Source organism: Bos indicus, chromosome 17, assembly GCF_029378745.1.
Source record: "Bos indicus isolate NIAB-ARS_2022 breed Sahiwal x Tharparkar chromosome 17, NIAB-ARS_B.indTharparkar_mat_pri_1.0, whole genome shotgun sequence".
Classification (NCBI taxonomy): Eukaryota; Metazoa; Chordata; class Mammalia; order Artiodactyla; family Bovidae; genus Bos; species Bos indicus.
In genome coordinates this window covers 6,501,109-6,527,775 of record NC_091776.1, presented here as the reverse complement: position 1 = coordinate 6,527,775, position 26,667 = coordinate 6,501,109, and the positions used below count along the sequence as shown (strand labels likewise).

The 26,667-nt window shown below is 42.3% G+C and overlaps 2 protein-coding genes across 6 annotated transcripts in view; one reads left to right on the top strand and one right to left on the bottom strand.

Moving 5' to 3' along the window:
• The window catches only part of SH3D19 (SH3 domain containing 19), a 201,381-nt gene that overhangs the window by 156,497 nt on the left and 18,217 nt on the right, over positions 1 to 26,667 (bottom strand). The window lies entirely within an intron of this gene.
• PRSS48 (serine protease 48) lies at positions 799 to 9,275 on the top strand. The gene is made up of 6 exons (XM_019978111.2): positions 799 to 990; positions 1,926 to 1,967; positions 2,146 to 2,308; positions 4,171 to 4,436; positions 5,648 to 5,817; positions 8,356 to 9,275. Exons 1-6 carry the CDS (start codon positions 948 to 950, stop codon positions 8,629 to 8,631), a joined length of 960 nt encoding a protein of 319 aa, XP_019833670.1. The 5' UTR covers positions 799 to 947; the 3' UTR covers positions 8,632 to 9,275.

The window sequence follows — 26,667 nt, the reverse complement described above, 5'->3', positions numbered from 1 at the left end:
CTCTGCAGACTTAGCACCTATAAACAATGGGGACAGGAAACATGAAAGGCGCAGAGAGAAATTCTGTGGCAGAGGCAGTACTGAAGCTTTCCATTTCCTAGCAACCAGGAGTGCTGGCCGTTGACAGCTCAAAGGCAAGTCCGTCCCAAGGCTGCCACCAGAGACATCTTTCTCCCCAGGTAATGCCCCCTCCAGGAGGCCACCTGCACCCAGTCCTTTAGAAGTTCAAGGATCCAGCCTTCCCGTCTCATTTCAGGGCATATTTGAAGGGCCATCCGAGCTCCAGAGCAACCTGTGGGATTGGCTGAGGCCTCTGTTGCCAATGCATCACGATGCTTTTGCCCAATCCTGTTTCCATTCCCCCCCATCCCCACCAAGGTGTTGATTCTAAGACTCCTTCCCAATAAACTGCACACAAATCTCTGACTTACAGTCTGTTTCCCAGAAAATCTAACTTGCAATACATTCTATGACTAACACTGTAAAGGAAGATGGAAAAAAAAAAAATTAGAAAATATTAGCTGGGTTTTGGGTTAATTTCCTCTTTTTCATTTCTTTTGTGAAGAATCCTGCTGATCCTCCATTTCCTTACTAGAGACAGGGCTCCACTCCTTTCCGAGCCCTCCAATCTGCCCTGGGCAGCAGCAACTGTGCCCACCGCTCACCCCTCCCTGCCCCCAGAGGCAAAGGCCCCAGACACTTTGCCCTCCTGGACAGCAGGGGGCACCTCGAGCCCAGTGCCTCTCCTGGGTCCCACAGCTGCACTTCTCAAGTCTGGTCTCTTCAGCTCCTGGCCAGGGTGAGGACCCAGGAGGAGGCGGGTACAGCTGAGGATCCAACCAGGAGGAGAGGCCGGTCCTGCCCTCTTCTGAGGCTGCTCCCCAGCCTGCCTCACCCTGGGAGCCTGAGTCCAGAGAGCAGGAAGTGCTGACACTGAGGAGAGAAATATGGGTCCTGGGGGCTGTGCCTTCCTGCTGTCCCTTCTGCTGGGTGAGCCCCTGAGGTGGAGGTGGGGAGAGGCAGACGGTTTTTGGCTCAAGAAGTTACCATATAGACTACTAGGACACTGCACACATGAGATGTGACTTCTGAAGGGTGTGCCCTGAGAAAGTCTGAGGGGACCCTGTGTGCCAGGCTCCAAACAAATCAGGGCTCTTGGAAATGGCAGTAAACACAAAGATCCCTGCCCTGGGGAGGGGGGCGGGGTTACAGTCAAAGCCTGTAGCAAATATGTAAATTATAAGGCAGGTTAGAAAGCAGTAAATACTGTGACCTGAAAGGGACCTCTAGAGTGTCGAGAGGCATTATATTTTAAACAGGGTGGATCAGGAAAGTTTCTGTAAGAAGAAGCTATTGGATCCAAGACTTGGACGAGATGAGTAATTTGGCTAAAAAAATCAAGGAAAATAGTAATTCAAGCAAATGGAACTGAAAGTACAAATGCCCGTCCTTGATTTCAGGAATTATATTGTTCATTTATTTTTCCAGCCCATGGTGATTTAAACGCAGGATTGGCTGAGGGTAGCAAAAAGATAATAGGTAGCAGCAAAGAAAGAGACACAGATACTGCAAAATGCTAGTACAGTTGAAGAAAACACGACAAAAATAAACAGCGTATACACCTTAAAAACATCTGAAGGCATGAATGCATTTACAACCTCACATACTTGATATTCCTGAAGGAGACGGTGAATCGTTAAGTAAAAGTTGAATTATGTTCCATAAATGCTGCTAAAAAGTCACGTAAGTATGTAATTAGCAAGATTTCTAATAGGTAGATATAAAAATTTGGCCTATAACACGAATCTGAGAGATTGAAGTCACAGAAAGCCTTTCTATTCAGAAAACCTGGATATATAATAGGTGTTGTTGTATATTATATATGTGTGTTGTTATATATTAATGATGCAGTGTATTTGTTTTAGGGTCTTTCATATCCTCTTTCCAAAAGAAAACCCTCCAGTCAGGTGAGTGGTTTCCACTTGGGTCCAAGACTGCTGGGTTTGGAACTGGAATAGGACAGAGAATGGAGGCTAGGGAGGACTCAGGTCCTGGAGATGGATGGGAGTTTGGAGATGATGAGAAGACGGGGATCAGAAGGACAGGACAAGCGGACTTTCACGTTTCTCTCTCCTCTTCCTCTAGTGTGTGGACGACCTGTATACTCAGGCCGTGTTGTGGGTGGCAAGGATGCTGCCGCCACGCGCTGGCCTTGGCAGGTCAGCCTGCAGCTCTCCAACTCCCACGTCTGCGGGGGCTCCCTCCTCAGTGACAGGTGGATAGTCACAGCAGCACACTGCTTACAAATGTGAGTTCCCGCTGGTGATTAGACACACAGAGGTAGGTTCTCGATAAATAACTGAACAAATGAACCAACAGACAAAGGCAAGTTCCAAGACAAGCAGGCAGAAGGAAACCTAGGTCATCCTGGACTCAGGACAGGGCACAGAGGTAAAAACAACAACAAAAAAAGAATGATGTAAGTGGTCACTATATTAGAAATTTTTCTTACTTATCACCAAATCACCTCCTACACACCAGTCAGGAGCTCTGTCTTAGGCTGTTTCGGGTCACAAACACAATCTGTGAGAGAAGCAAGGTACCATGTGGTGAGCAGCCGTGAAGAAAGATGTCTCCAGCCAACGGCTGATGAAGACGTGACAGCCCCTCTCTGAGTCGAGACTAGAGACGACACTGCACACCAGCTTCAGTATAGCCTGCTCAGAAGGAACCAGACTCCTGACGAACAGACACTGTGAAAGGTTTGCTGTTTGCAGCCTCTGAGCTTTATGGTAATGTGTTGTGTCACAATAGATGACATATATAAAGAACGAAACAACCAAACCTTTCAATAACAAAAAGTTCAAATAAAGTAATAACTTAAAAATGCTGAGAGAATTCCAGCTTAGAACTCTACCCATATCTACAAACTATCCAACAAGTGTGGGATGGAAATAAGACATTCTCAGATACACAAAGCACGAACATTCTGAGCAGCAGCTGTCATGAACAATTCCTCAGGAAGCCATAGTGAATATGCTTCACCAAAATGAAGGAGGGAAAACAGGAAAACATAGAATAAAAAAAAAACAAAAACAGAAACAGAATACAACACAGAAGAGAATCCTCAAGAAAATCAGAAAAAAAAGTACCAAGATTGGAGTTATAGGGCAGAGGTCTTAAAGAAAAGTATAGTATCGATAGAATGCCGAACAGTATCAACATACTGAGAGACTTTCACTTTTGGCAGACAGCTGGGGAAAACTGATGAGGTAGTGACAGGTGCACAGAAAACCAAAAAAGCAAGTAAGTGAGACCGTATATTAGCTCCAGAAGAAGCAAAAAGTTTTACAAGAAATATAATTACAGTACCAAACATGGCCAGGAGGTGAATGTTTTCATAGTCAAAAAACATACCTATTCAATACTAATCTGACAAAAAGTTATCATAGATTAGGGGGATGATGAAAGGAAGTGGGTGAAGTGGCTGTAATTGTTGGTTCAATCCTCACCACGTACATAAGAATACAACGTTCTAAAATTGAAAAAACAATTAATGGCAATATATAGGGTTTCTTAAAAATACAGGGAAAATGCTAGAAGAAAGAGCTACCAGTTGAAAGTGATTGCCTTTGGATAGCAAGAATTGAGGGCAGCAGGGCAGAGGATGTCTGTCATTCATTTATTTTGTAAATCTTATGAAACTACTTGACATTTTAAATTACATGAACACACAGACACACACATATATAAACTTGGTGATTATATTTTGCTTTAAATTCTTACGCAGAAATAAAGGTCTAGTGCTCAGAAATCAAAACTGAAAATAAAACAATAACTACTAAGCATATTTGTGATGGCTGAAACAATGGAGAACAGCAGAGGTGACTAAGAGAAGGAGGGAAAAACTAAGACAAAAGTCTGGCCGTTAGAATAAAAAAGCATACCACAGAAACAGTAGACAACAAAAGAAAGAGTGGCAGGGAGGTGGGGTAGGAGAAGAGGAGACATACAAAACCTAGGCCAAGCTGGAAGCAGCCTGGTTAATTCCAAGTCTGTTACCCTCCTTTCTTCCCCGAAGACTCAACCACACAAAGGCAGCTTGCTGTGACCCAGCTGTAAGCAGAGAAGCACAGCCCACTTTTATTCTCCTCTTTCTCTTCCCCTCAGGACACGGATTCCTTTCTTGTACACTGTGCAGCTGGGGTCAGTTGATAGGGACAACCTCGATGAAGGCGTGATACTTCGTGTGAGCCGAATTGTCATCCATCCCACATACAGTAATGTCAGTGGAGACATTGCCCTGTTGAGGCTGTTCTCTAGAGTCACCTACAGTTCTTCCATCCTGCCCATTTGCTTGTCCAATGTCAAAAAGAAGCGGTTGATAATTCCAGACTCTTGCTGGGTGACTGGATGGGGAAAACTGAAAGAAGAAGGTGAGAATGCACACAACAAGGGGGTGTTTTATACATCACCTTCTTGTACCCACTTCAGGGTATTCATATTCTGGGCATTTCAATACTGTAGCAAAGATTTTCTACAAAACCAGATCAACCGACACTCTCCAGAAGTTTTCAAATAAAATATCTGCCTATTTATATGACTACTGCTACTGCTGCTAAGTCGCTTCAGTCGTGTCCGACTCTGTGCGACCCCAGAGACGGCAGCCCACCAGGCTCCCCCGTCCCTGGGATTCGCCAGGCAAGAACACTGGAGTGGGTTGCCATTTCCTTCTCCAATGCATGAAAGAGAAAAGGGAAAGTGAAGTCACTCAGTCGTGTCCGACTCTTAGCAACCCCATGGACTGCAGCCCACCAGGCTCCTCCGTCCATGGGATTTTCCAGGCAAGAGTATTGGAGTGGGGTGCCATTGATTATTAACCCATATTTTGGCTAGAATCTAGCTATACTGTTAAGAACAAATACTAACAATTTATATATATTATTTAACTACTTATTTTTTAATACTAACAATTTAAATACATAATTACCTCTCTGAAACAGAGGTTAACAAATCTGATTTGAAGTTTGAAAAGAGTCTGCTGCTGCTGCTGCTAAGTCGCTTCAGTCATGTCCGACTCTGTGCGACCCCAGAGACGGCAGCCCACCAGGCTCCCCCGTCCCTGGGATTCTCCAGGCAAGAACACTGGAGTGGGTTGCCATTTCCTTCTCCAATGCATGAAAGGGAAAAGTGAAAGTGAAGTCGCTCAGTCGTGTCTGACTCTTAGCGACCCCATGGACTACAGCCCACCAGGCTCCTCTATCCATGGGATTTTCCAGGCAAGAGTACTGGAGTGGGGTGCCATTGCCTTCTAGTGCTTATTTAATCTGTTTTCAAAGTGTTGTGTCAACTCTTTGAATACTTTAGAATATTCACATTTTTACTTAATCAAAACATATCAGAATTTCTCTTTATCTAGAACATTAAGAATACCCCAGATGGGCGATCAAAAAATCACAAACAGAATTTTTAATTATCCATTGTTTTAGATTAACTATGCCACAAAACTGTTCCATTAGCCAACAAGATTAGAAAGTGACTGTATTCTGCTTTTGGATTACCATTCCGAGATGTCTGCATATCATGACTGAATGTTGTCCCTACTGTTCCAGGTTACTTTTCCTTTCATTCCTATTTATCTCTACAGATGCTGATTACCCTACCATACTCCAGGAAGCAGAAGTACCCATCATTAAACACCAGAAATGTGAAAACATCTACAACCCACTGGGCTCCTTCTTGCCACAAGTACAGCCAGTCATCATGGAAACCATGATTTGTGCCGGTGATGTTAAGAAAGGGAAGGATACCTGCCAGGTTAGGGTTTGCTCTTGAAATTTTTAATTTTAACATGACATCTTAATTTGGTTCCAGGTTTGCCCATCTGTAAACAACAGTGAATTGGGAATCAGAAGACAAGCGTTCTTACAAAAATTCTTCTTTGCATCTGGATAAATCACTTAAACTTTATCTATTAATCTCTTCAACTATTGATCTAGAGTAATGCTAACCACTGGTGTTTGGGTTTTCAGAGTCTCATGTTTTCATAAATATATTAAGAGGTTAACATAGAAATGCCAACTTTTAAATTTTTTCAAGGAAGAAACATTTCATTGTACACTTAAAATGTGTCATTCCATTGTCTCCTGATCATAACTATCTGATGAAAAATCGGCAATTATTTGTGTCTCCCTTCATTGGGTGTAATGTACTGTTCTCTGGCTTCATTCAATATATTTTCATTCATATTGATTGTTAGAAGTTTGAATCATATGCTAGGTGTGGTTTTCTTTGTCTTTATCCTTTCTGGGATTCACTGAGTTGTTATTTTAATCCATTCTTTTCAGTTCAATTCAGTTACTCAGTCGTGTCCGACTCTTTGCGACCCCATGGACTGCAGCACACCAGGCCTCCCTGTCCATCACCAACTCCTGGAGTCCACCCAAATCCATTGATTCGGTGATGCCATCCAACCATCTCATCCTCTGTCATCCCCTTCTCCCCTTCTCCTCCTGCCTTCAATCTTTCCCGGCATCAGGGTCTTTTCAAATGAGTCAGCTCTTTGCATCAGGTGGCCAAAATATTGGAGTTTCCGCTTCAACATCAGTCCTTCCAATGAACACCCAGGACTGATCTCCTTTAGGATGAACTGGTTGGATCTCCTTACAGTCCAAGGGACTCTCAAGAATCTTCTCCAACACCACAGTTCAAAAACATCAACTCAGCTTTCTTTATAGTCCAACTCTCACATCCACACATGACTACTGGAAAAACCATAGCCTTGACTAGATGGACCTTTGTTGGCAAAGTAATGTCTCTGCTTTTTAATATGCTGTCTAATCTATTCTTTTACCTTTCATCAAAATTTGGGAAATTTTCGTTCATGATTTCTTCAACTATTTTTCTGCCTCATTTCCTTCTTTTCTTCTTCTAGTTAAAACTAGAAGTTTATGTTATACCTTCTGATATTTTCACACAAGTCCCTAATACTCTGTCTAATTTTTACCCTTTTCTGTTTTTCAAATTTGATACTTTAAATTAACCTATATTCCAAATCATTGCTTCTTCCTTCCGCCATCTACATTTTCTGCTAGGTTCATCTAGTGAGATTTTTATTTCAGATATTTTTATTTTTCAGTTCTAAAACCACCACTTGGGTTTTACTTCCTCTCTTTTACACACATGCGCACATTCTTCTACATCTCTGCCAAAATTTCCTAACTATATATTCATTATTAAAAAAAGCAATCAATGTACAGTGACACAACTCCACACCCACTAGGATGACTATAATCAAGATAGATAATAATAAGGGTTAGCAAAGAATTGGAATCTTCATATACCTAGTTAAAATGTAAAATGGTACAGTCATTCTAGAAAACCTCAAAAGGTTAAGTATAGACTTATACACACACACACACAAAAGTATAGACTTACCATATAATTTAGAAATTCCACTACAAAGTAAACACCCAAGAAAAATGAAAACATACATTGATATAAAAATTTGTACATTATATTCACTGCACCAATATTTATAGTAGCCAAAAAGTAAAAAGTAAAATGTCCATCAACTGATGACTAGATAAACAAAAACATGGTATGTCAATATAATTAATATTATTCAGTCATAAAAAAGGGATGGAGTACATGCACACACTATGAACCCTGAAAAGAGTATGCTAAGTGAATGAAGAGAGACATAAAAAGTCCTATTTTATATGGTTTCTTTTATACAAAATGTTCATAATATGCAAATCCACGGAGAAAGAAAGTAGATAATTGTTGGCCTAGGGCTGGAAGGAATGGGAGGAAAAGGTGACTGCTGAAGTGTATAAGGTTTCCTCAGGGGGTGTGACACAAAAGGGTTGTGGTGATGGTCAAACAACACTGTGAATATACAAATTGAACATAATAGTATGTGATTTACATTTTAACAAAGCTGTTACCAAGAAAACAGGAAGACTAAGAGACTATGAACTACTACCACCACCATTTTATATAAAGGAAAAATTACTTTAACACTAAAAATGGCAATAAGGACCTAAAAATAGAAAAATAAGGAGAGTTCCCTCAATGAATTTAACTTTAGTGAAAATTTCAAAATCTTTCTTTTTAATCACAGGTAAGTATTTTGAAACGATTCATATATTTAGCTAAGGTTTCTGCCAATTTCAGATTCCATGATTCTAAGTTTCTGGTGTCTCCCTCAAGTGGTAGGAGGTCCGGCTGCCTTACAAGTTCTATAGCTCCATGGGCTTCACTGCTCCGTGGTAGGGAACCTCCACCCCTGATGACCACTCTCCTCTTCATGGCCCTTCTTCACTGTGCTCATGATCTTTCTCTCCTCTGCAGGGTGATTCTGGAGGGCCTCTGGCATGTCATATTGATGGTATATGGATCCTGATAGGATTGTCAAGCTGGGGAAGAGGATGTGGTATTTCTTTCCCTGGAATCTACACCAATGTGACCTACTACCAAAAATGGATTATGTCCGTTATCTCAAGAGCTGAGGTCTTGGGTGCCAATAACCTGAACTTATCTGACTTCTTATTCTCTATTGTACCGCTTTCTCTGGCTCTACTGGGACCCTCCTGTGTGTTTGGATCTAACATTTTACCAGGAGAGTAGAAAGTGTAGCTGATGCTGCTGACCAAGGACATGGCTAGGAAGGAAGGTGTGGAGAATAAGCACTCGGGGCAGGGAACTCACACAGTCATTGGGAACTCTGGATGACTTTATTAAAATAATTAGAAATGATTCTGATTTTGAGGTCCTTGATTCTGGAAGTAGGTTTTACTGGCTGGAATGCCTACAGCTGAGAAAAAAGAATGCCATTTTGTGTATGGCATTCTTGTCCTTGACAATGCAACTTACAAGGCAGGAAGGATGCCTTCTATGAAGAAGTATGTGGACACAAATGAATTAGTCCACAGAAGCCAGTAAGAAAAAAAAAGGCAAATAGTAAGGTCCTCAAGAAAGTACATTAAGGTTTTACTTGGTGCCCATGGGTCACATTATGAGTTTCTTACCTGGTCTATATTTCTCTTCTTCCTCTACTATCTTATACTTCCCCTCTGTAGCAAGGTATCAAATAAGAAATCCACGTATGTGTTTCAGTTCTGAATATTTCTGAAATTTTTAGTTTTTGAAATACTTACATGACTACCACCAAAAATGGACTAATGCAATTAGCTCAAGAGCTGAGGTTTGGGTTTCAAGAATCTAGACCTAACTGCTAACTGGGTTACATCTATAATAAAGTACTTTAAATATTTATAAGGAAAACATTATTTCTCTTGCTAACTAGCATGCTTCCTTTTACTTTTTTAAGTTTATGGCTATGCTGGGTCTTTGTTGCTGTCTCTAGTTGCGGTGCAGGGCTTCTCACTGCGGTGGCGTCTCTTGTTGCAGAGCACAGGTCTAAGCGCGCAGGCTCAGTAGTGATGACATGTCGGCTTCGCTGCCCCATGGTATATGGAATTTTCCAGGATCAGAGATAGTACCCGTTGCCCACTGCATTGGCAGGCAACTTCTCAACCACTGGGCCACCAGCGAAGTCTGCATGCTATTTTTTGTTCGATAATCACAACACCTAGATTATTTCCTTTTCTGCTTAGGCTTCGAGGAGCTCAGAGCTACATTTTATACTTGATTTCAGTCATTATCTTTTTCCTGTACTATCTAGTATCTACCCTTTCTACTATCTACTCATACTCCTTTTTATTTCAATCATCTTTCATTTCTCATTGAATGAATATGAGTTTTGTTGACTTTATGGTAAGTCAACTTTCAAAAACAATATTTTTGGATAAATACATTTAATAGGATGTGAAGAAAGCTGAGTGCCGAAGAATTGATGCTTTTGAACTGTGGTGTTGGAGAAGACTCTTGAGAGTCCCTTGGACTGCAAGGAGATCCAACCAGTCCATTCTGAAGGAGATCAGCCCTGGGATTTCTTTGGAAGGAATGATGCTAACGCTGAAACTCTAGTACTTTGGCCACCTCATGCGAAGAGTTGACTCATTGGAAAAGACTCTGATGCTGGGAGGGATTGGGGGCAGGAGGAGAAGGGGACGACAGAGGATGAGATGGCTGGATGGCATCACTGACTCGATGGACGTGAGTCTGAGTGAACTCCGTGAGTTAGTGATGGACAGGGAGGCCTGGTGTGCTGTGATTCATGGGGTCACAGAGAGTCGGACATGACTGAGTGACTGAACTGAACTGAGAGGGATTTGGGTTTCCTGGCAATCCAATGGTTACGATTCTGCACTTCAACTGCAGGGGTGCAGGCTTGATCCCTTGTTGGAGAAACTTAAGGTTCTGCATGTCATGCAGCCAAAAAATAATAATTTTTTTAAAAAGAAAGTGAGCTAGGTTTGAAAAGTTAAAACTCTTGCTAACCCACAACCTCGCCTCTCCTCTAGACCTCCACTTTAGCCTCCCAACTACCCTTCCCATGTCCTTTCTTCACTCATACCTATCAGTTCAGTTCAGTCATTGAGTCATGTCTGACTCATTGTGACCCAATGGACTGCAGCACACCAGGCCTCCCTGTCCAGCACGAACTCCCGGAGTTCACTCAAACTCATGTTCATTGAGTTAGTGATGCCATCCAACCATCTCATCCTCTGTCGTCCCCTTCTCCTCCTGCCTTCAATCTTGCCCAACATCAGGGTCTTTTCAAATGAGTCAGCTCTTTGCATCAAGTATTGGAGTTTCAGCTTCAACATCAGTCATTCCAATGAACATTCAGGACTGATTTCCTTTAGGATGAAGTGGTTGGATCTCCTTGCAGTCCAAGGGACTCTCAAGAGTCTTCTCCAACACCACAGTTCAAAAGCATCATTTCTTTGGCACTCAGCTTTCTTTATAGTCCAACTCTCACATCCATACATGACTACTGGAAATACCATAGCTTTGATGAGACGGACCTTTGTTGGCAAAGTAATGTCTCTCCTTTTAAAAATACTGTCTAGGTTGGTTATAACTTTACTTCTAAGGAGTAAGCTGCAATCACCATCTGCAGTGATTTTGGAGCCCGCCAGTATAAAGTCTGTCACTGTTTCCCCATCTATCTGCCATGAAGTGATGGGAACAGATGCCATGATCTTCGTTTTCTGAATGTTGGGTTTTAAGCCAACTTTTTCACTCTCTTCTTTCACGTTCATCAAGAAGCCATTTAGTTCTTCCTCACTTTCTGCCATAAGGGTAGTGTCATCTGCATATCTGAGGTTATGGATATTTCTCCCATCAATCTTGATTCTAGCTTGTGCTTCATCCAGCCCAGCGTTTCTTATGATGCACTCTGCATATAAGTTAAATAACCACGGTAACAATATACAACCTTGATGTACTCCTTTTCCTATTTGGAACCAGTCTGTTGTTCCATGTCCATTTCTAACTGTTGCTTCCTGACCTGCATACAGGTTTCCGAAGAGGCAGGTCAGGTGGTCTGGTATTCCCATCTTTTTCAGAATTTTCCACAGTTTGTTGTGATCCACACAGTCAAAGGCTTTGGCATAGTCAATAAAGCAGAAATAGATGTTTTTCTGGAACTCTCTTGCTTTTTCAATGATCCAGCAAATGTTAGCAATTTGATCTCTGGTTCCTCTGCTTTTTCTAAAACCAGCTTGAACATCTGAAAGTTCACAGTTCACGTATTGTTGAAGCCTGGCTTGGAGAATTTTGAGCATTACTTTGCTAGTGTGTGAGGTGAGTGCAATCGTGTGGTAGTTTGAGCATTCTCTGGCATTGCCTTTCTTTGGGATTGGAATGAAAACCGAACTTTTTCAGTCCTGTGGCCACTGCTAAGTTTTCCAAATTTGCTGGCATATTGAGTGTAGCACTTTCACAGAATCATCTTTTAGGATTTGAAATAGCTCAACTGGAATTCCATCACCTCCACTAGCTTTGTTCATAGTGATACTTCCTAAGGCCCACTTGACTTCACATTCCAGGATGTCTGGCTCTGGGTAAGTGATCACACCATCGTAATCATCTGGGTCATGAAGATCTTATTTGTACAGTTCTTCTGTGTATTCTTGGCACCTCTTCTTAATATCTTCTGCTTCTGTTAGGTCCATACCATTGCTGTCCTTTATTAAGCCCATCTTTGCATGAAATGTCCCCTTGGTATCTCTAATTTTCTTGAAGAGATCTCTAGTCTTTCCCATTCTATTGCTTTCCTCTATTTCTTTGCATGGATCGCTGAGGAAGGCTTTTTTATCTCTCCTTGCTATTCTTTGGAACTCTGCATTCAAATGGGTATATCTTTCCTTTTTCCTTTTGCTTTTGGCTTCTCTTCTTTTCACAGCTATTTGTAAGGCCTCCCCAGACAGCCTTTTTGCTTTTTTGCATTTCTTTTTCTTGGGGAAGGTCCTGATCCCTGTCTCCTGTACAATGTCATGAACCTCCATCCATAGTTCATCAGGCACTCTATCAGATCTAGTCCCTTAAATCTTTCTCACTTCCACTGTATAATCGTTAGGGATTTGATTTAGGTCACACCTGAATGGTCTAGCGGTTTTCCCTACTTTCTTCAATTTAAGTCTGAATTTGGCAATAAGGAGTTCATGATCTGAGCCACAGTCAGCTCCCAGTCTTGTTTTTGCTGACTGTATAGAGCTTCTCCATCTTTGGCTGCAAAGAATATAATCTATCTGATTTCAATGTTGGCCATCTGGTGATGTCCATGTGTAGAATCTTCTCTTGTGTTGTTGGAAGACAGTGTTTGCTATGACCAGTGCATTCTCTTGGCAGAACTCTATTAGCCTTTGCCCTGCTTCATTCTGTATTCCAAGGCTAAATTTTCCTGTTACTCCAGGTGCTTCTTGACTTCCTACTTTTGCATTCCAGTCCCCTATAATGAAAAGGACATTTTTGGGTGGTGTTAATTCTAGAAGGTCTTCTAGGTCTTAGTTGAACTGTTCAACTTCAGCTTCTTCAGCATTACTGGTTGAAGCATAGACTTGGATTACCGTTATATTGAATGGTTTGCCTTGAAAATGAACAGAGATCATTCTGTCATTTTTGAGATTGCATCCAAGTTCTGCATTTTGGACTCTTTTGTTGACTATGATGGCTACTCCATTTTCTTCTAAGGGATTCTTGCCCACAGTAGTAGATATAATGGTCATCTGAGTTAAATTCACCCATTCCAGTCCATTTCAGTTCGCTGATTCCTAGAATGTTGACATTCACTCTTGCCATCTCCTGTTTGATCACTTCCAACTTGCCTTGATTCATGGACCTAACATTCCAGGTTCCTACGCAATATTGCTCTTTATAGCATCGGACCTTGTTTCTATCACCAGTCACATCCACAGCTGGATGTTGTTTTTGCTTTGGCTCCGTCTCTGCATCCTTTTGGAATTATTTCTTCACTGATCTCCAGTAGCATATTGGGCACCTACCAACCTGTGGAGTTCCTCTTTCAGTGTTCTATCTTTTTGCCTTTTCATACTATTCATGGGGTTCTCAAGGCAGGAATACTGAAGTGGTTTGCCATTCCCTTCTCCAGTGGACCACATTTTGTCAGAACTCTCCACCATGAATGACCCGTCCATCCTGGGTGGCCCTACACAGCCCAACATGGTTCATAGTTTCATTGAGTTAGACAAGGCTGTGGTCCATGTGACTAGATTGATTAGTTTTCTGTGACTGTAGTTTGCAGTCTGTCTGCCCTCTGATAGAGAAGGATAAGAGGCTTATGGAAGCTTCCTGATGGGATAGACTGGCTGAGGGGGAAACTGGATCTTAACCTGTTGGGCAAGGCCCTGGTCAGTAAATCTTTAATCCAATTTTCTGTTGATGGGTGGAGCTGTGTTCCCTCCCTATTTACCTGGGCCAAACTATGGTGGAGGTAGTGAAGATAATGGTGACCTCCTTCAAAAGATCCCATGCATGCACTGCTACAGTCCGTGCCCGATCCCTGCAGCAGGCCACCACCGATCAATGCCTTCGCCAGAGGCTCCCAGACACTCACAGGCAAGTCTCCTGTGTGGTCACTGTTCCTTTCTCCTGGGTCCTGGTGCACAAGGTTCTGTGTGCCCTCCAAGAGTGTATTTCCCAGTCCTATGTGAGTTCTGGCAGCTCTATGGTGGGGTTAATGGTGACCTCCTCCAAGAGGAGTTACGCCATACCCACACCCAAAGCCCATCCCTGCAGCAGACCACTGCCGACCCGCACCTCCGCAGGAAACGCTCACAGTTCTGTCTCAGTCTCTGTGGGGTCCCTGGGTCCTGGTGCACACAAGGTTTGTTTGAGCCCTCTGAGCATCTCTGGTGGGAATAGGGTTTGATTCTGAACGTGAATTCGCCCCTCCTACTGTCTTGCTGGGGCTTCTCCTTTGCCCTTGGACATGGGTTATCTCCTCATAGCTGCTCCAGTGCCTACCGGTCTTACTGGGGTTTCTCTGACCTTGGACGTGGGGTATCTCCACACAGCCGGTCCAGCAAAGCACAGCAGCCGCTCCAGACCTTGGACGTTGGGTATCACCTCACGGCCACTGCTCCTGACCTTGGACGTGGGGTATCTCCTCACGGCCACTGCTCCTGACCTTGGACGTTGGGTATCACCTCACGGCCACTGCTCCTGACCTTGGACGTGGGGTATCTCCTCACGGCTGCTGCTCCTGAACTTGGACGTTGGGTATCACCTCACGGCCACTGCTCCTGACCTTGGACGTGGGGTATCTCCTCACGGCCACTGCTCCTGACCTTGGACATGGGGTATCTCCTCTCAGCGGCTGCTCCTGACCTTGGATGTGGGGTATCACCTCACGGCTGCTGCTCCTGACCTTGGACATGGGGTATCTCCTCACAGCCGCTGCTCCTGACCTTGGACGTGGGGTATCTCCTCTCAGCCACTGTTCCTGACCTTGGACGTGGGGTATCTCCTCTCGGCCGCTGGCTACTCCAACTCCGCATAGCCGCCACTCGCCGCTCATACCTATGCTCAACTGCATTTGTTCTCCCCAGATTTCAGACTAGTGTTTTAAAAGATTTGTAAAATGCTCTTCTCCTTTCCCTGGTTGTTGTTGTTATTGTTTAGTCATTAAATCATGTCTCACTCTGCAACCCCATGCACTATAGCTCACCAGGCTCCCCTGTATAGTATGTGATTTTCCAGGCAACAATACTGGAGTGTGTTAACATTTCCTTCTTCAGGGGATCTTGCCAACCGAGGGATCAAACCCATGCCTTCTGCACTGGCAGGAGGATTCCTTACCACTGAGGCATTACCACACATCAAAGGCATCCTACTGCTTAGAAAATAAGGACCCAAGTCCTTAACCGGACATAAAAGGCCCTGCTGGATCTGACCCCAGCCTGCGTTTTCAGCCTCATTCATCCTCACCTGGACTGCTCTCTGCACTCTCGACGTCCTCAAGTGCTTCAGAAGCCCCTTATAAACACTGGACTTTCACACCTGCCATTTCCACTCCTCTGCTGTCTTTGCCAAGTTAACTCTTTCTGTGCCTTCAGATCTCAATTCAGTCTTCATTTCCTCAAGGGAGCTGTTCCCAGCTCTCCTGATGAGAACAAATCCCCCCAGTATAGTCTCAAACTCCAGAGCTCTCCTTGATCAGACTCAACACAGGTATAACTTAACATTCATTTGTATAATTGTCTAAATGTACATCTGTCTTATCAAAAAGTAGAGAGGTTCAGGAGAGTAGGAATTTTTGTTTTTTGTCAGTCACTATATTCAAGTCTCAAGAACTATCTGTTAGATGTCCACTGGCAGATGAATGGATAAGGAAATTGTGGTACATAGACACAGTGGACTATCACTCAGCTATAAAAAGGAATGCATTTGAGTCAGTTCTAATCAGGTGGATGAACCTGGAGCTTATTATACAGAGTGAAGTAAGTCAGAAAGAGAAAGAAAAATACTGTATATTAACGCACATATAGGGAATTTAGAAAGATGGTACTGATGATCCTACGTGCAGGGCCGCAAAAGAGACACAGACATAAAGGACAGACTTTTGGACTCAGTGGGAGAGGCGAGGGTGGGATGATTTGAGAGAATAGCACTGAAACATATACATTACCATATGTAAAACAGATGACCAGTGCAAGTTCAGTGCATGAAGCAGGGCACCCAAAGCCAGTGCTCTGGGACAACCCAGAGGGATAGAATGGGGAGAGAGGTAGGAGGGGGTTTCAGGATCGGGGAGACACATGTATTGTTTAGTCCTTAAATAGTGTCCAACTCTTTGCAACCCCATGGACTGTAGCCCATCAGGCTCCTCTGTCCATGAGATCCTCCAGGCAAGAACACTGGAGTGGGTTGCCATTTCCCTCTCCAGGACTCAAGTATGAAAGTGAAAGTCACTCAACCATGTCTGACTCTTTGTGACCCCATGGGTATAGTTCATGGAATTCTCTAAGCCAGAATACTGGAGTGGGTAGCCTTTCCCTTCTCCAGGGATCTTCCCAACCTAGGGATTGAACCCAGGTCATCCCACATTACCAGCTGAGCCACCAGGGAAGCCCAAGAATACTGGAGTGGGTAACCTGTCCCTCCTGCAGCAGATCTTTCCAACCCAGGAATTGAACCGGGGTCTCCTACATTGCAGATGGATTCTTTACCAACTGAGCTATCAGGGAAATCTGGACACATCTATACCTGTGGCCAATTCATGTTGATGTATGGCAAAAAACATCACAATATTGTAAAGTAATTATCCTCCAAATTAAAATAAACTGAAAAAATAAAAATCTGACCTTAAAAAAAAATTCTCTAATCTACAGCTGTTATTCAGATTGTTCCTAGATACATGCTTTAAAAAAAAGAAGTATTTGTTGAATGAGGGAATGAATAAATGAATGATAAATAAATACACAATCTCTTTGTCTCACCAACTAAGAACTCGGGTTTTTTGTTTGCAGAGATAGCCCAAAACTTGGCACAGTATCTTACACAAAGCAGGTTTTCAAATACTGGTTAAATAAAAGGAGGCAGGAAAGAATGTTTCAGCCCCATTCTCTTTCTTACCTCTCTCCAGCTATAAGGCACAAAGGAGCAAAGAGTACACAAAACAGGGAGATTGAAATGTTTCTCAGAGACAAGCTAAGCAAGTTCTGGAATGATTCAGAGGACAAAGCAAAATGGTAGCTGAGAGAAAAGAACACGCAAGATAAAAGACTGGCTAGAAAGGAAAATGGAGGAGAAAAGACAGATGAAAATCAAGAACAAATAGGAAGAGAAAACACATGCATGGGCCAGGACCACACAGCAGGGGGACATAAATAAGGTGAAGAAAGACAAAACACTGCTTCCAGTCATTCCTCCAGACCCTCTGGAAGCAACCGCTCCACAGCATGGTGGTCTGACAAAATTGTTCTCATGAACCAAGAGTTGAAACACAGACCTTTTGGAGAGACCAGGCCATTCAAGTGGGAAGAAAGGGATATCCATAGAAGATCACATGACCTCATTGTCCTGATCACTACTGGTTGGACTTGCTAGGGATGAGCATCTGACTTTAGAGCTGCCTAGAGGTTAGTGGGACAGCGGACCTAGCATCTTAACCAACAGGTGGACTAAATACTGGACAACCCAACAGAATCCTTCTTTTGGGAAGTCTGAACATGAGCCCGATAGTATGTCAGTGTGCAATCAACAGTATTAAGTGCCCACCATGTTCCAGGATACCGCAGCGTCTATAATGCACCAAGCCTGCCTTGAAGGCGTTGACATTCCAGTGGGCAAGAGACATTAAGTGAACACAAAATATAGTCCTCCCTCTGTCTTCACTTGGGGTTTGTTCCAGGACCTCCACAGATACCAAAATCTACAGATGCTCAAGTTCCTTACAGAAAATGTCACAGTAAGTCGACCCTCCATACCTGTGGTTTCACATCCATGGATTCAACCAACCCCATGGATGCAAAAACCCCAGCTTACAGAGGGCCAACTGTAAATGTTTATTATAATGTCAAGTACAAGAAAATCTGACAAAGGAAAATAACATAGAAGCAGCAGATAAAGTATGAGGGTGGGGGATTCCACTTTAGGTAGGGTGGTCAGGCAAGTTTCTCTAAGGAGGTGACATTTACAGAGGCCGTATGAAGGAGAAAAGCAAAGCAAATACCTGGGAAAGAACATTCCAGGCAGACAGAACAGCAAGCACAAGGGCTCTGAGGTGTGAGGATGCTGTCTGTGTGTTAGAACAGAGGTCACTGCTGGGGGTCGGGGGTGGGGAATGGCTGGAAATTCAGAGCAGTGGGGGCAGCACCCTGGTAGCTGCAGGGAGGACTCTGAATCGAATTCTCAGTGGGATGAGAGGGCATTGAGGGCTGAGAGCAGGGGAATGATCACAGAACACAACAGAAGATTCCACGTTACTGCTTATGGTAGTCTGCAGAGGCCATGAGGGAGCTAGGATGGTAGACGGGATAGCTTGCTGGGAGCAGAATGAGACAAGCAGCAGAGAGAATGAGAATCAATACCAATGAGCTAACCAGCAAAACGCCAAAGGGCTACAGTACTAGAACATCAGTAAGGAAGGTTCTCTGAGGCTGTGGCTGTTTTTAGCTTTCCCTGTTCTCTACTGGCTCCACCCTTATAATAAGGCCCCAGTAATCAAGGTGATGAAGGCATAAGTCTAAGTTTTAACATCTACTTTATAATTCATCACTAATATACCTATCTTACTACTTGTTGTTTCCCCTCTTACCCAGGGCAATGTTCTTCCCATTCCTTCCTTCTTTTTCTGCCTCAAGGCCTTAAATCTGTCCTCTGTACTTGGAATACCCCTCTCTTGTACACCTCAACCCAATCAATCTGTTGATTAGAAAAGGAGGCAGTGAATATCTGAAAAAATACACTGAAAGGACCCTAGGAAACGGTTTTAAAAACTAAAAAGCAATGGGTGAAATACATGGTATGTAAATTATATCTCAATAAAGCTATTTTTTAAACAAATGAGCAGGGAAGTTTTCTCCCTGCTCTAACAAGCAACTAGCCTGTGGTTTATTTAGGGCTTTCTTGGATCTTCTATATAATTCTTGTGATTGTATTCTAAGAAAAGGCTCAAACTACATATATTTTCTGCTTCCACTGCTAAAACACAAAATATAAAGCTTAACCCAATATATGAGTACAGCACCTGGAAACACATTACTGGAAGACAAAAATAAATCAATAAACATTTGTATTCACAAAACTAAAATGTCACGCTTACTGTAATGAATTTAGTCCATGCCACCACTGACCAAATGCAGAGAAACTTAACAGGAACATCTTTATACTTTATTTTGGATGGGGGTTTCAATAGCTTTTCTGCCTTAAAATTTTATTTTAATTTGCAGAACACTTTATTCCTTGGAATATCTGATTTAATATGCTCCAATTTTCATTTTCTTATCTTGAGGAATTTTAATTAAGGTTGGTTTTGCTAAGGTCATACTGAACATATAAAACTATATATACTAAGCCTGCTAAAAATCCAACCACAATTTTTTTCTTAAAAGTGAGGAAATACAATTATTTCCAGATCTTTTATATGTATAACACAGACTATTCCAAGTAATCACCTACTTTTTCCTTTATTTCATTAAACTGTAAAGTCTCCCACAACATATGGGAGTATTTCAGAGAAAAAATTCAGAACAATAAAATGTGGAAGTTATATTTTTATATTATTTCCACAATGGGTATTTTATCTTTTTAGACACTTGGCTTCATTCTGAAGCTATATTCTCTACACCAATTTTGACTATGTACAGGTCATTTACTGGAAATCAGTTGCCTGAGAATTTTGTTAAACATGTTCCTTCCTCAGGAAGGAGAGGAAGGAAAAGAGTCATTTAAAAAAAAACAGAGATTAGATTAATTTTATTCCATACCAACAATAGAGAGGAAATGTTCACTGTCATGAGAATAAAAAAAGACTGAAGTCTTTCATGGGAAATTTGAATTGCTTCCAGGATAATTATCCTCAACCAGCCCAAATTCCCTCCACAGTGTCCTCTACCATGTGCGTCTTCACTTGCCATCTTCATGTGGCTGCAATAAAGTGACTAAGGTATATTCCTGGGCTCTTTGTGCCACTCTTCTGACACCTAGCCCACACTGCCTTATACTGAAATTAACGATGGTCATTAACACCCAGGAGTAAAAAGAAGAGGATGGAGGCCGAAGGCTCCACAATGCTGAAGGCATCCTGATTTCAGTGGGAATTAGTGAGAAGTGGACAAATTCTAGATGCAGTTGTGTGGCAGGACTGGGAAAGCATTTTGAGTGGGTTCGAATGTGACTCAGTGGATTGGATGCGGGTGGTGGGAGTGCAGGTGGTAACTGGGATAGGAGAATGGGGAAGATAGAGATTTGAGAACAGAAGTCAACAAGGGCTGCTAGCTTACTGGTCTGAGGATGGCCATGCTATTAAAGGAAATGAGGAAGGCTGGGGGAGGAATAGATTTGCTGGGCTATCAAATCCAGTGACGGCCCCCAAGGATGTCCCTGTCTAATTCCCCACAGCCTTTGACTATGTTACATTACCCAGTAAAAGCAACTCTTCATAATGATTAACTTAAGTAGTTTGAGATATGGAGAATATCCCGGATTATCCGGGGGGGCTCAATATAATCACAGATCCTTTTAAAGAGGAATGCAGGAGAGTCAGAGCTGTTTATGAGACCATGCAGAAGGATGGAAGCTGAAAGGAGAGAGGAACAAAGGTGCAATGCTGCTGGCTTTGAGGATGGAGCAAGGGGCCACCAGCTAAGGAGTGCCGCCGGCCTATGGGAGTTGAGAAAGGGCAAACATGATTCTCCCCTAGGTCTAGAGATACAATGCAGCCCTACCAAACTTGATTTTAGCCCACTGAACTGATTTCAAACCTTTGACCTCTGGGACTGTAGGACAATAAATCCATGCTGTTTGAAGCCACTAAATCCATATCAATAACAATTTGTTATACCTATGAGAAACTAATACATATATATTAGATTTGAAATGTCTATTAGATATACAAGTAGAGATGCTGAATAAGCAGTCTGGAGCTCAGAGAGGGCAGGACTAGACAAATAAAACCAGAAGAATCTGTTTGAATTGTGTATCACTTTCCCCACGTTGCTCTAACCCTGCATCCCAAAAAAGCACTCAACCGCAAACACAACATTTTTTCACGAAATTTCAAGATGTTCAAGAATCCCTATTTTCCTGAAATCTCTAGCATAAGTAATCACAAAGCAGCCTGTTCCAACCCTGATAAGATGATTGCTCCCTCCCTAAATAAAAGGAAACCAAGTAACTCTCTTCATTTAAAAATAAAAATCTTTCTTACAAAAAACCTTTTCCCCAATCAGATCAGATCAGTCGCTCAGTCGTGTCTGACTCTGCGACTCCATGAATCGCAGCACGCCAGGCCTCCCTGTCCATCACCAACTCCCGGAGTTCACTCAGACTCACATCCATTGAGTCAGTGATGCCATCCAGCCATCTCATCCTCTGTCGTCCCCTTCTCCTCCTGCCCCCAATCCCTCCCAGCATCAGAGTCTTTGCCAATGAGTCAACTCTTTGCGTGAGGTGGCCAAAGTACTGGAGTTTCAGCTTTAGCATCATTCCTTGCAAAGAAATCCCAGGGCTGATCTCCTCCAGAATGGACTGGCTGGATCTCCTTGCAGTCCAAGGGACTCTCAAGAGTCTTCTCCAACACCACAGTTCAAAGGCATCAATTCTTCGGCGCTCAGCCTTCTTCACAGTCCAACTCTCACAGCCATACATGACCACAGGAAAAACCATTGCCTTGACTAGACGAACCTTTGTTGGCAAAGTAATGTCTCTGCTTTTCAATATGCTATCTAGGTTGGTCAGAACTTTCCTTCCAAGGAGTAAGCATCTTTTAATTTCATGACTGCAGTCACCATCTGCAGTGATTTTGGAGCCCCAAAAAATAAAGTCTGACACTGTTTCCACTGTTTCCCCACCTATTTGCCATGAAGTGATGGGACCGGATGCCATGATCTTTGTTTTCCGAATGTTGAGCTTTAAGCCAACTTTTTCACTCTCCTCTTTCACTTTCACCAAGAGGCTTTTTAGTTCCTCTTCACTTTCTGCCATAAGGGTGGTAAAAAAATCCAAATGTTACAGAAATATCTAACGTAGAAAGTTCAAATTCCCACGTACCACTGTGTTCATCACTATTACCCTTTACATGTTCTCCTCTTGCTTAAAGATGTAAGACTGCTTTTTAAATGTTTATACAGATAAACAGTTTCTTTTAATCTTGCTTTTTTCCCTTCAATTAAGCTTACTTTTTAAAATTAGCTTAGGATAACAGAAATCTGTGGTTACAACAGCTGCAAAGCTTCAGAGTTGAGACTTTTGATTTCTTCTATTAGAATTCCATATAACTAGGCTAGATAAAAAGAAAGGATAGCAAGCAGTTGGTTGATCAAAGAAATTTTGTGTCAATGAGTTTTAAATAATGAAAACATTCTGGCCTGAAAATTTTAAATCACTAGAGTATCTTCAAAGGCAAGTATCTGAATTTCTCCTATCCCCCTATGAGTTGGATGAGGCTATTTTTATTTCTGAAACAGAGAGCTAACATGAAAGACCCACAGGAGACAGTGTTTTTTTTAAGATGCATTTGTTTCATATTCCTTTTGTCCAGAAGCTGCTGAGTTGGTATCATAAGGAAAAATATGTTAGCTCACTGAAAAGAGGACCAATAAATGACAGTTCCAAAAGGGGCACATTTTAAACTTCTAAAAACAGGTCTCAGTGAAAGTAAAACAAAACCAGTGTCAGTCAGCCTTTCTTCGGGAGCCCACCTGGCTTACCCAAGCCCTTCCAGGAAAGGGCAAGCCACTGAGCACTAGGAGGAGCGCGCCCTGCACACCGCACAGACAGCGCTGCACAGCACTTTTTATCTAGTGTTTGAGTCTCTTCAAGTGAAAAACATCTACCAGATACTATGTGAGTTCATAGGATACGGTCGAGAAAAATCTTTCCAGAACAACGAGAAAAATCTTTCCAGAACAAAGATTATATTTTCCAGCCAAGAATGTAAGCTAAGGATAACAGGACTGACTCGGGAATTCCCAGGAAAAAAAGAAAGAAAAGGTTCAAGGCCATGCTAAGAAATCTGAGCTTTAAGGGGTAGATTAAATAAGACACAGAGGTTTTAATGCACAGGAATAACATGATCAGTTCGCATTTTAGAAAAATCACTTTGGCCACTGTATAGAGAATGAATTACAGGAGGCAGAAAGCCTAGTTAGTCATAAGGCTGCTGGGAATGGTGAGAGATGCTCGGTCCAGGATGGTAGGAGGAGGGAGGAGGATTCAGTCAGGGCTGCAGAGGTGATGTATTCAACAGACTCTGGTAACTGCCTGGTTAGAAGTAATCCTGGTAAGGGAGGAAGTTTAAGAATTTCACCCAGATTTCTGGCTTCAGGAACTTGAGCTGTGTTACTGTCTCAGCGAGACATGGGACCTTGGAAAAGGCAGCTTAGGGGTGAGAATTATAAGTTACAGACATCAAGAGTCTATAAAAAGAAATCCAAACAGATATTGCATTCTTACAATGAGCATTTGTTAAATAAGTAAGTAGAGAGAATTAGAATATGCTCCAAAAGCTCAACAGGCCAATTTCTAGTTACTTGTTAGCTGCAGAACGTTCATTAAAAATGTAACACACAAAGAATTCTAAAAGCAAGTTTCTGCCGTTACTTTTAGTTTGCTCACATTAGGGAACCTTTAAAGAAGCTATAGTAGATGATGTTGTTCCCACTGTTTCCCAGCTCTCCGTGCAGAAAGATGATACACCCACTCAAGGTACCAGGTGACGTGCAGGGCCTCCTACAGAAGGATTACCCTTCCCTGCACCACTAACATCCAGCTGGCCAATGTGAGTAGAAGTAATACACACCTACTTCTGAGAAGTTTTAAAAGCTGGCACACGATTTGTTCCTTGCTCCTTTTCCCAGTAAGGGATTACACCTACAGCCAGGATCCCAGACTGAAGAAGACAGGTGAGGCTGAGCTACAGCTCACTGTGGTTACAGTTTATAACCACAGCAGTAACAAAATATGCCAGATGTATGATGGATACAGGCGTCTAGCAAATAACAATGTATGATCTGTATTTCCCCTCCTCCAGCTGCATTTTTCTGGTGATCTCCTAAGCAGCAATCTAATGGGAAAAAAGAAATAATTGGCCCAAGCATCCAAAAATTTTTTAAAAAATTTAACCTGAAAGAAAAATTTATAGTCTAGAGTCAGCAAACTTTTAAGGGGTAAACAGTACATACTTTAGGCTCACAGGCCACACAGACCCTGTTACAAATACTCAGCTCTGCAGGTATGGCACAAGAGCAGCCATAAATAATATATAAATGAATAAACATGACTGTGTCCCAATAAAACTTTATTTACAAAAACAAGAAGTGAGCCAGATTTGGACCACAGAAATACAGTTTTCAGATTCCTGGTCTAAATTGTTCATATTGTCAATGAGGAATCTGAGACCCAGAGAGATTAAATCAAGGACATACAGCTGGCTGGTGGAAAGCTGAGTGTTAGAATGCAGGTTTCCTGAATCCATTTTTCTGGAATAGATTCTGTTGGGTCACAACTTGAAGATGAAACACACAGGAAAAAAGGTAGAGAACACAAAGGGTAGGTTTTGATTATGTTAAACAGTTTTCAACAGTGTGGTTATGAGGATTTGCATTTTAAATGATTATGGCTTTCATAAAAACAATGAATGTCATAAGATGGAATAGGTGACCAAATGATAAATTAGCCGGTGTTTGAAAAATGATCTTCAGAGGAAACAGAATTATATACTTCTTTCCTACTATCATTTTCTCTAACACTCATCAATCATTTCTTTTATCAACATGACAGCATTTGCCATTGCAGTAGCTCATCTTAAGGCAAAACAGGTTTAAAAAAAAATACCACAACATAAGCAACAGATACACTAGGTCAGCAATTATTTCACATGGTATTTTAAATTTATTGTCCCTTTCTTTTAACTTTCAAAGTAATACTCATTGGAGGAAACTCAATACAGAAGTGTATAAAGTGACACTCCATGCCCTCAATTCCCCTCCCCAGTGCTAACAATGACTGATTTATATCAGAACATAGCAACAAAGCTACTTTCTCTGAGTCATTCTTTAAAAAGCAAAGGGGAATATGGATTCTCCTGGCCAGATATTCCCTGAAAATCAGGTTTTTAAAAGTAACATCAGTGCAAGTTTGATGCATGAAGCAGAGCATTCAAAGCTGGTGCTCTGGGACAACTCCGAGGGATGGGGTGAGGAGGGAGAGAGGAGAGGGGTTCAGGGTGGTGGGACACATGTACACCCATGGCTGATTCACATCATGTATGGCAAAAACCACAATACTGTAAAGTAATTAGACTCCAATTAAAATAAATAAATTATCTTTTTTAAAAAGTGAAAATAAATAAATAAATAAAAGTAACAGCAGGCTAGGGGGTGTCTGTGCCTTGAACTAAAATAAGCAAGCTGCCTATGCAGGGTTTAAATGAAAAAGGTTCTTGACCCCAGCACAGTAACCGATGAGTGCGGCTCCTCAAATACCTTGATAATGCTACTGTAGGATGTACAAACACTTCAAAATGAGTAAGACTATCCTATCCACATCTTCTCTTTCAGTATTTTATTGGGAAAGACTTGGCCACTTTGCTCTTAAAAAGACTGACAATCTTAGTTACTTTTAAACCCATACTTGAGTACCATCAGTGACAGTGGCAGAGTGAAGAACTTCAAAACTCTGTTCTCCAGAAAAGCAATGGGAAACTGGAACCTGGAAAACGGAAACTGGCAGAATCACCTTTTTTTGACCTCTATAAACTAACCAAAAGTTTGCAGCAACCACTTGATGTATATAAGTACAATGCAACATTCAATCAAGAAAAACAAGGTGAGTTTTGGTTGGAGTAGCAAGCTTTGTGGCATTTTAACTAACCCTGGTCTCATCCCCCATTCTCCAGCTCAGTGGTAGCCTTGAAAATAATAACCTGTCTACCTGGTACCAGTACTAGTACCAGAGGGAGCAGAAAAGACTTCATTCACAAAGAATTGTAATAATTTGTTTCTACTTGTCTGGTGGCACCGCAGAAGGCCAGCACAAAATACTTGCCTTTAGCTTGCCTAACCCAAAACTCTCCAAACCCTGAAAAGTGGCTAGCCAGAGAAAGCTTATCGAAATCATTTACAGATAAATAAATATATTAGTTGCTGCTGCATGAGTCAATAGATAATAGTTGGGGCAAACAACAGACTAACCAAAGAAACTGCGAGGAAAGGCTAGAAGATGAGATGCTTTAGGGAATAAGGGCTTTGAAAAGCTCCCACATATTCCTGGGAATCTGAAAGTCCGTGTGCATTCTCAGGGTGGGTTCAAGCTCAGAAACAATCTGAGATGGCCCTAAGCTCTCATCTGTGACTGACCTACAAGCTCTGCACAAGCAGACAGTGAAGGCTAAGGTAAATTGTACACTGCTGCTGCTGCTGCTAAGTCACTTCAGTCGTGTCCGACTCTGTGCGACCCCATAGACGGCAGCCCACCAGGCTCCCCCATCCCTGGGATTCTCCAGGCAAGAACACTGGAGTGGGTTGCCATTTCCTTCTCCAATGCATGAAAGTGAAAAGTGAAAGTGAA

Coding starts and splice junctions, on each gene's coding strand:
- PRSS48 (XM_019978111.2), top strand. CDS start 948: ATGGGTCCTGGGGGCTGTGCCTTCCTGCTGTCCCTTCTGCTGG. Junction 991..1,925: donor CCTGCTGTCCCTTCTGCTGG/GTGAGCCCCTGA, acceptor TATTTGTTTTAG/GGTCTTTCATATCCTCTTTC. Junction 5,818..8,355: donor AAGGGAAGGATACCTGCCAG/GTTAGGGTTTGC, acceptor TCTCCTCTGCAG/GGTGATTCTGGAGGGCCTCT.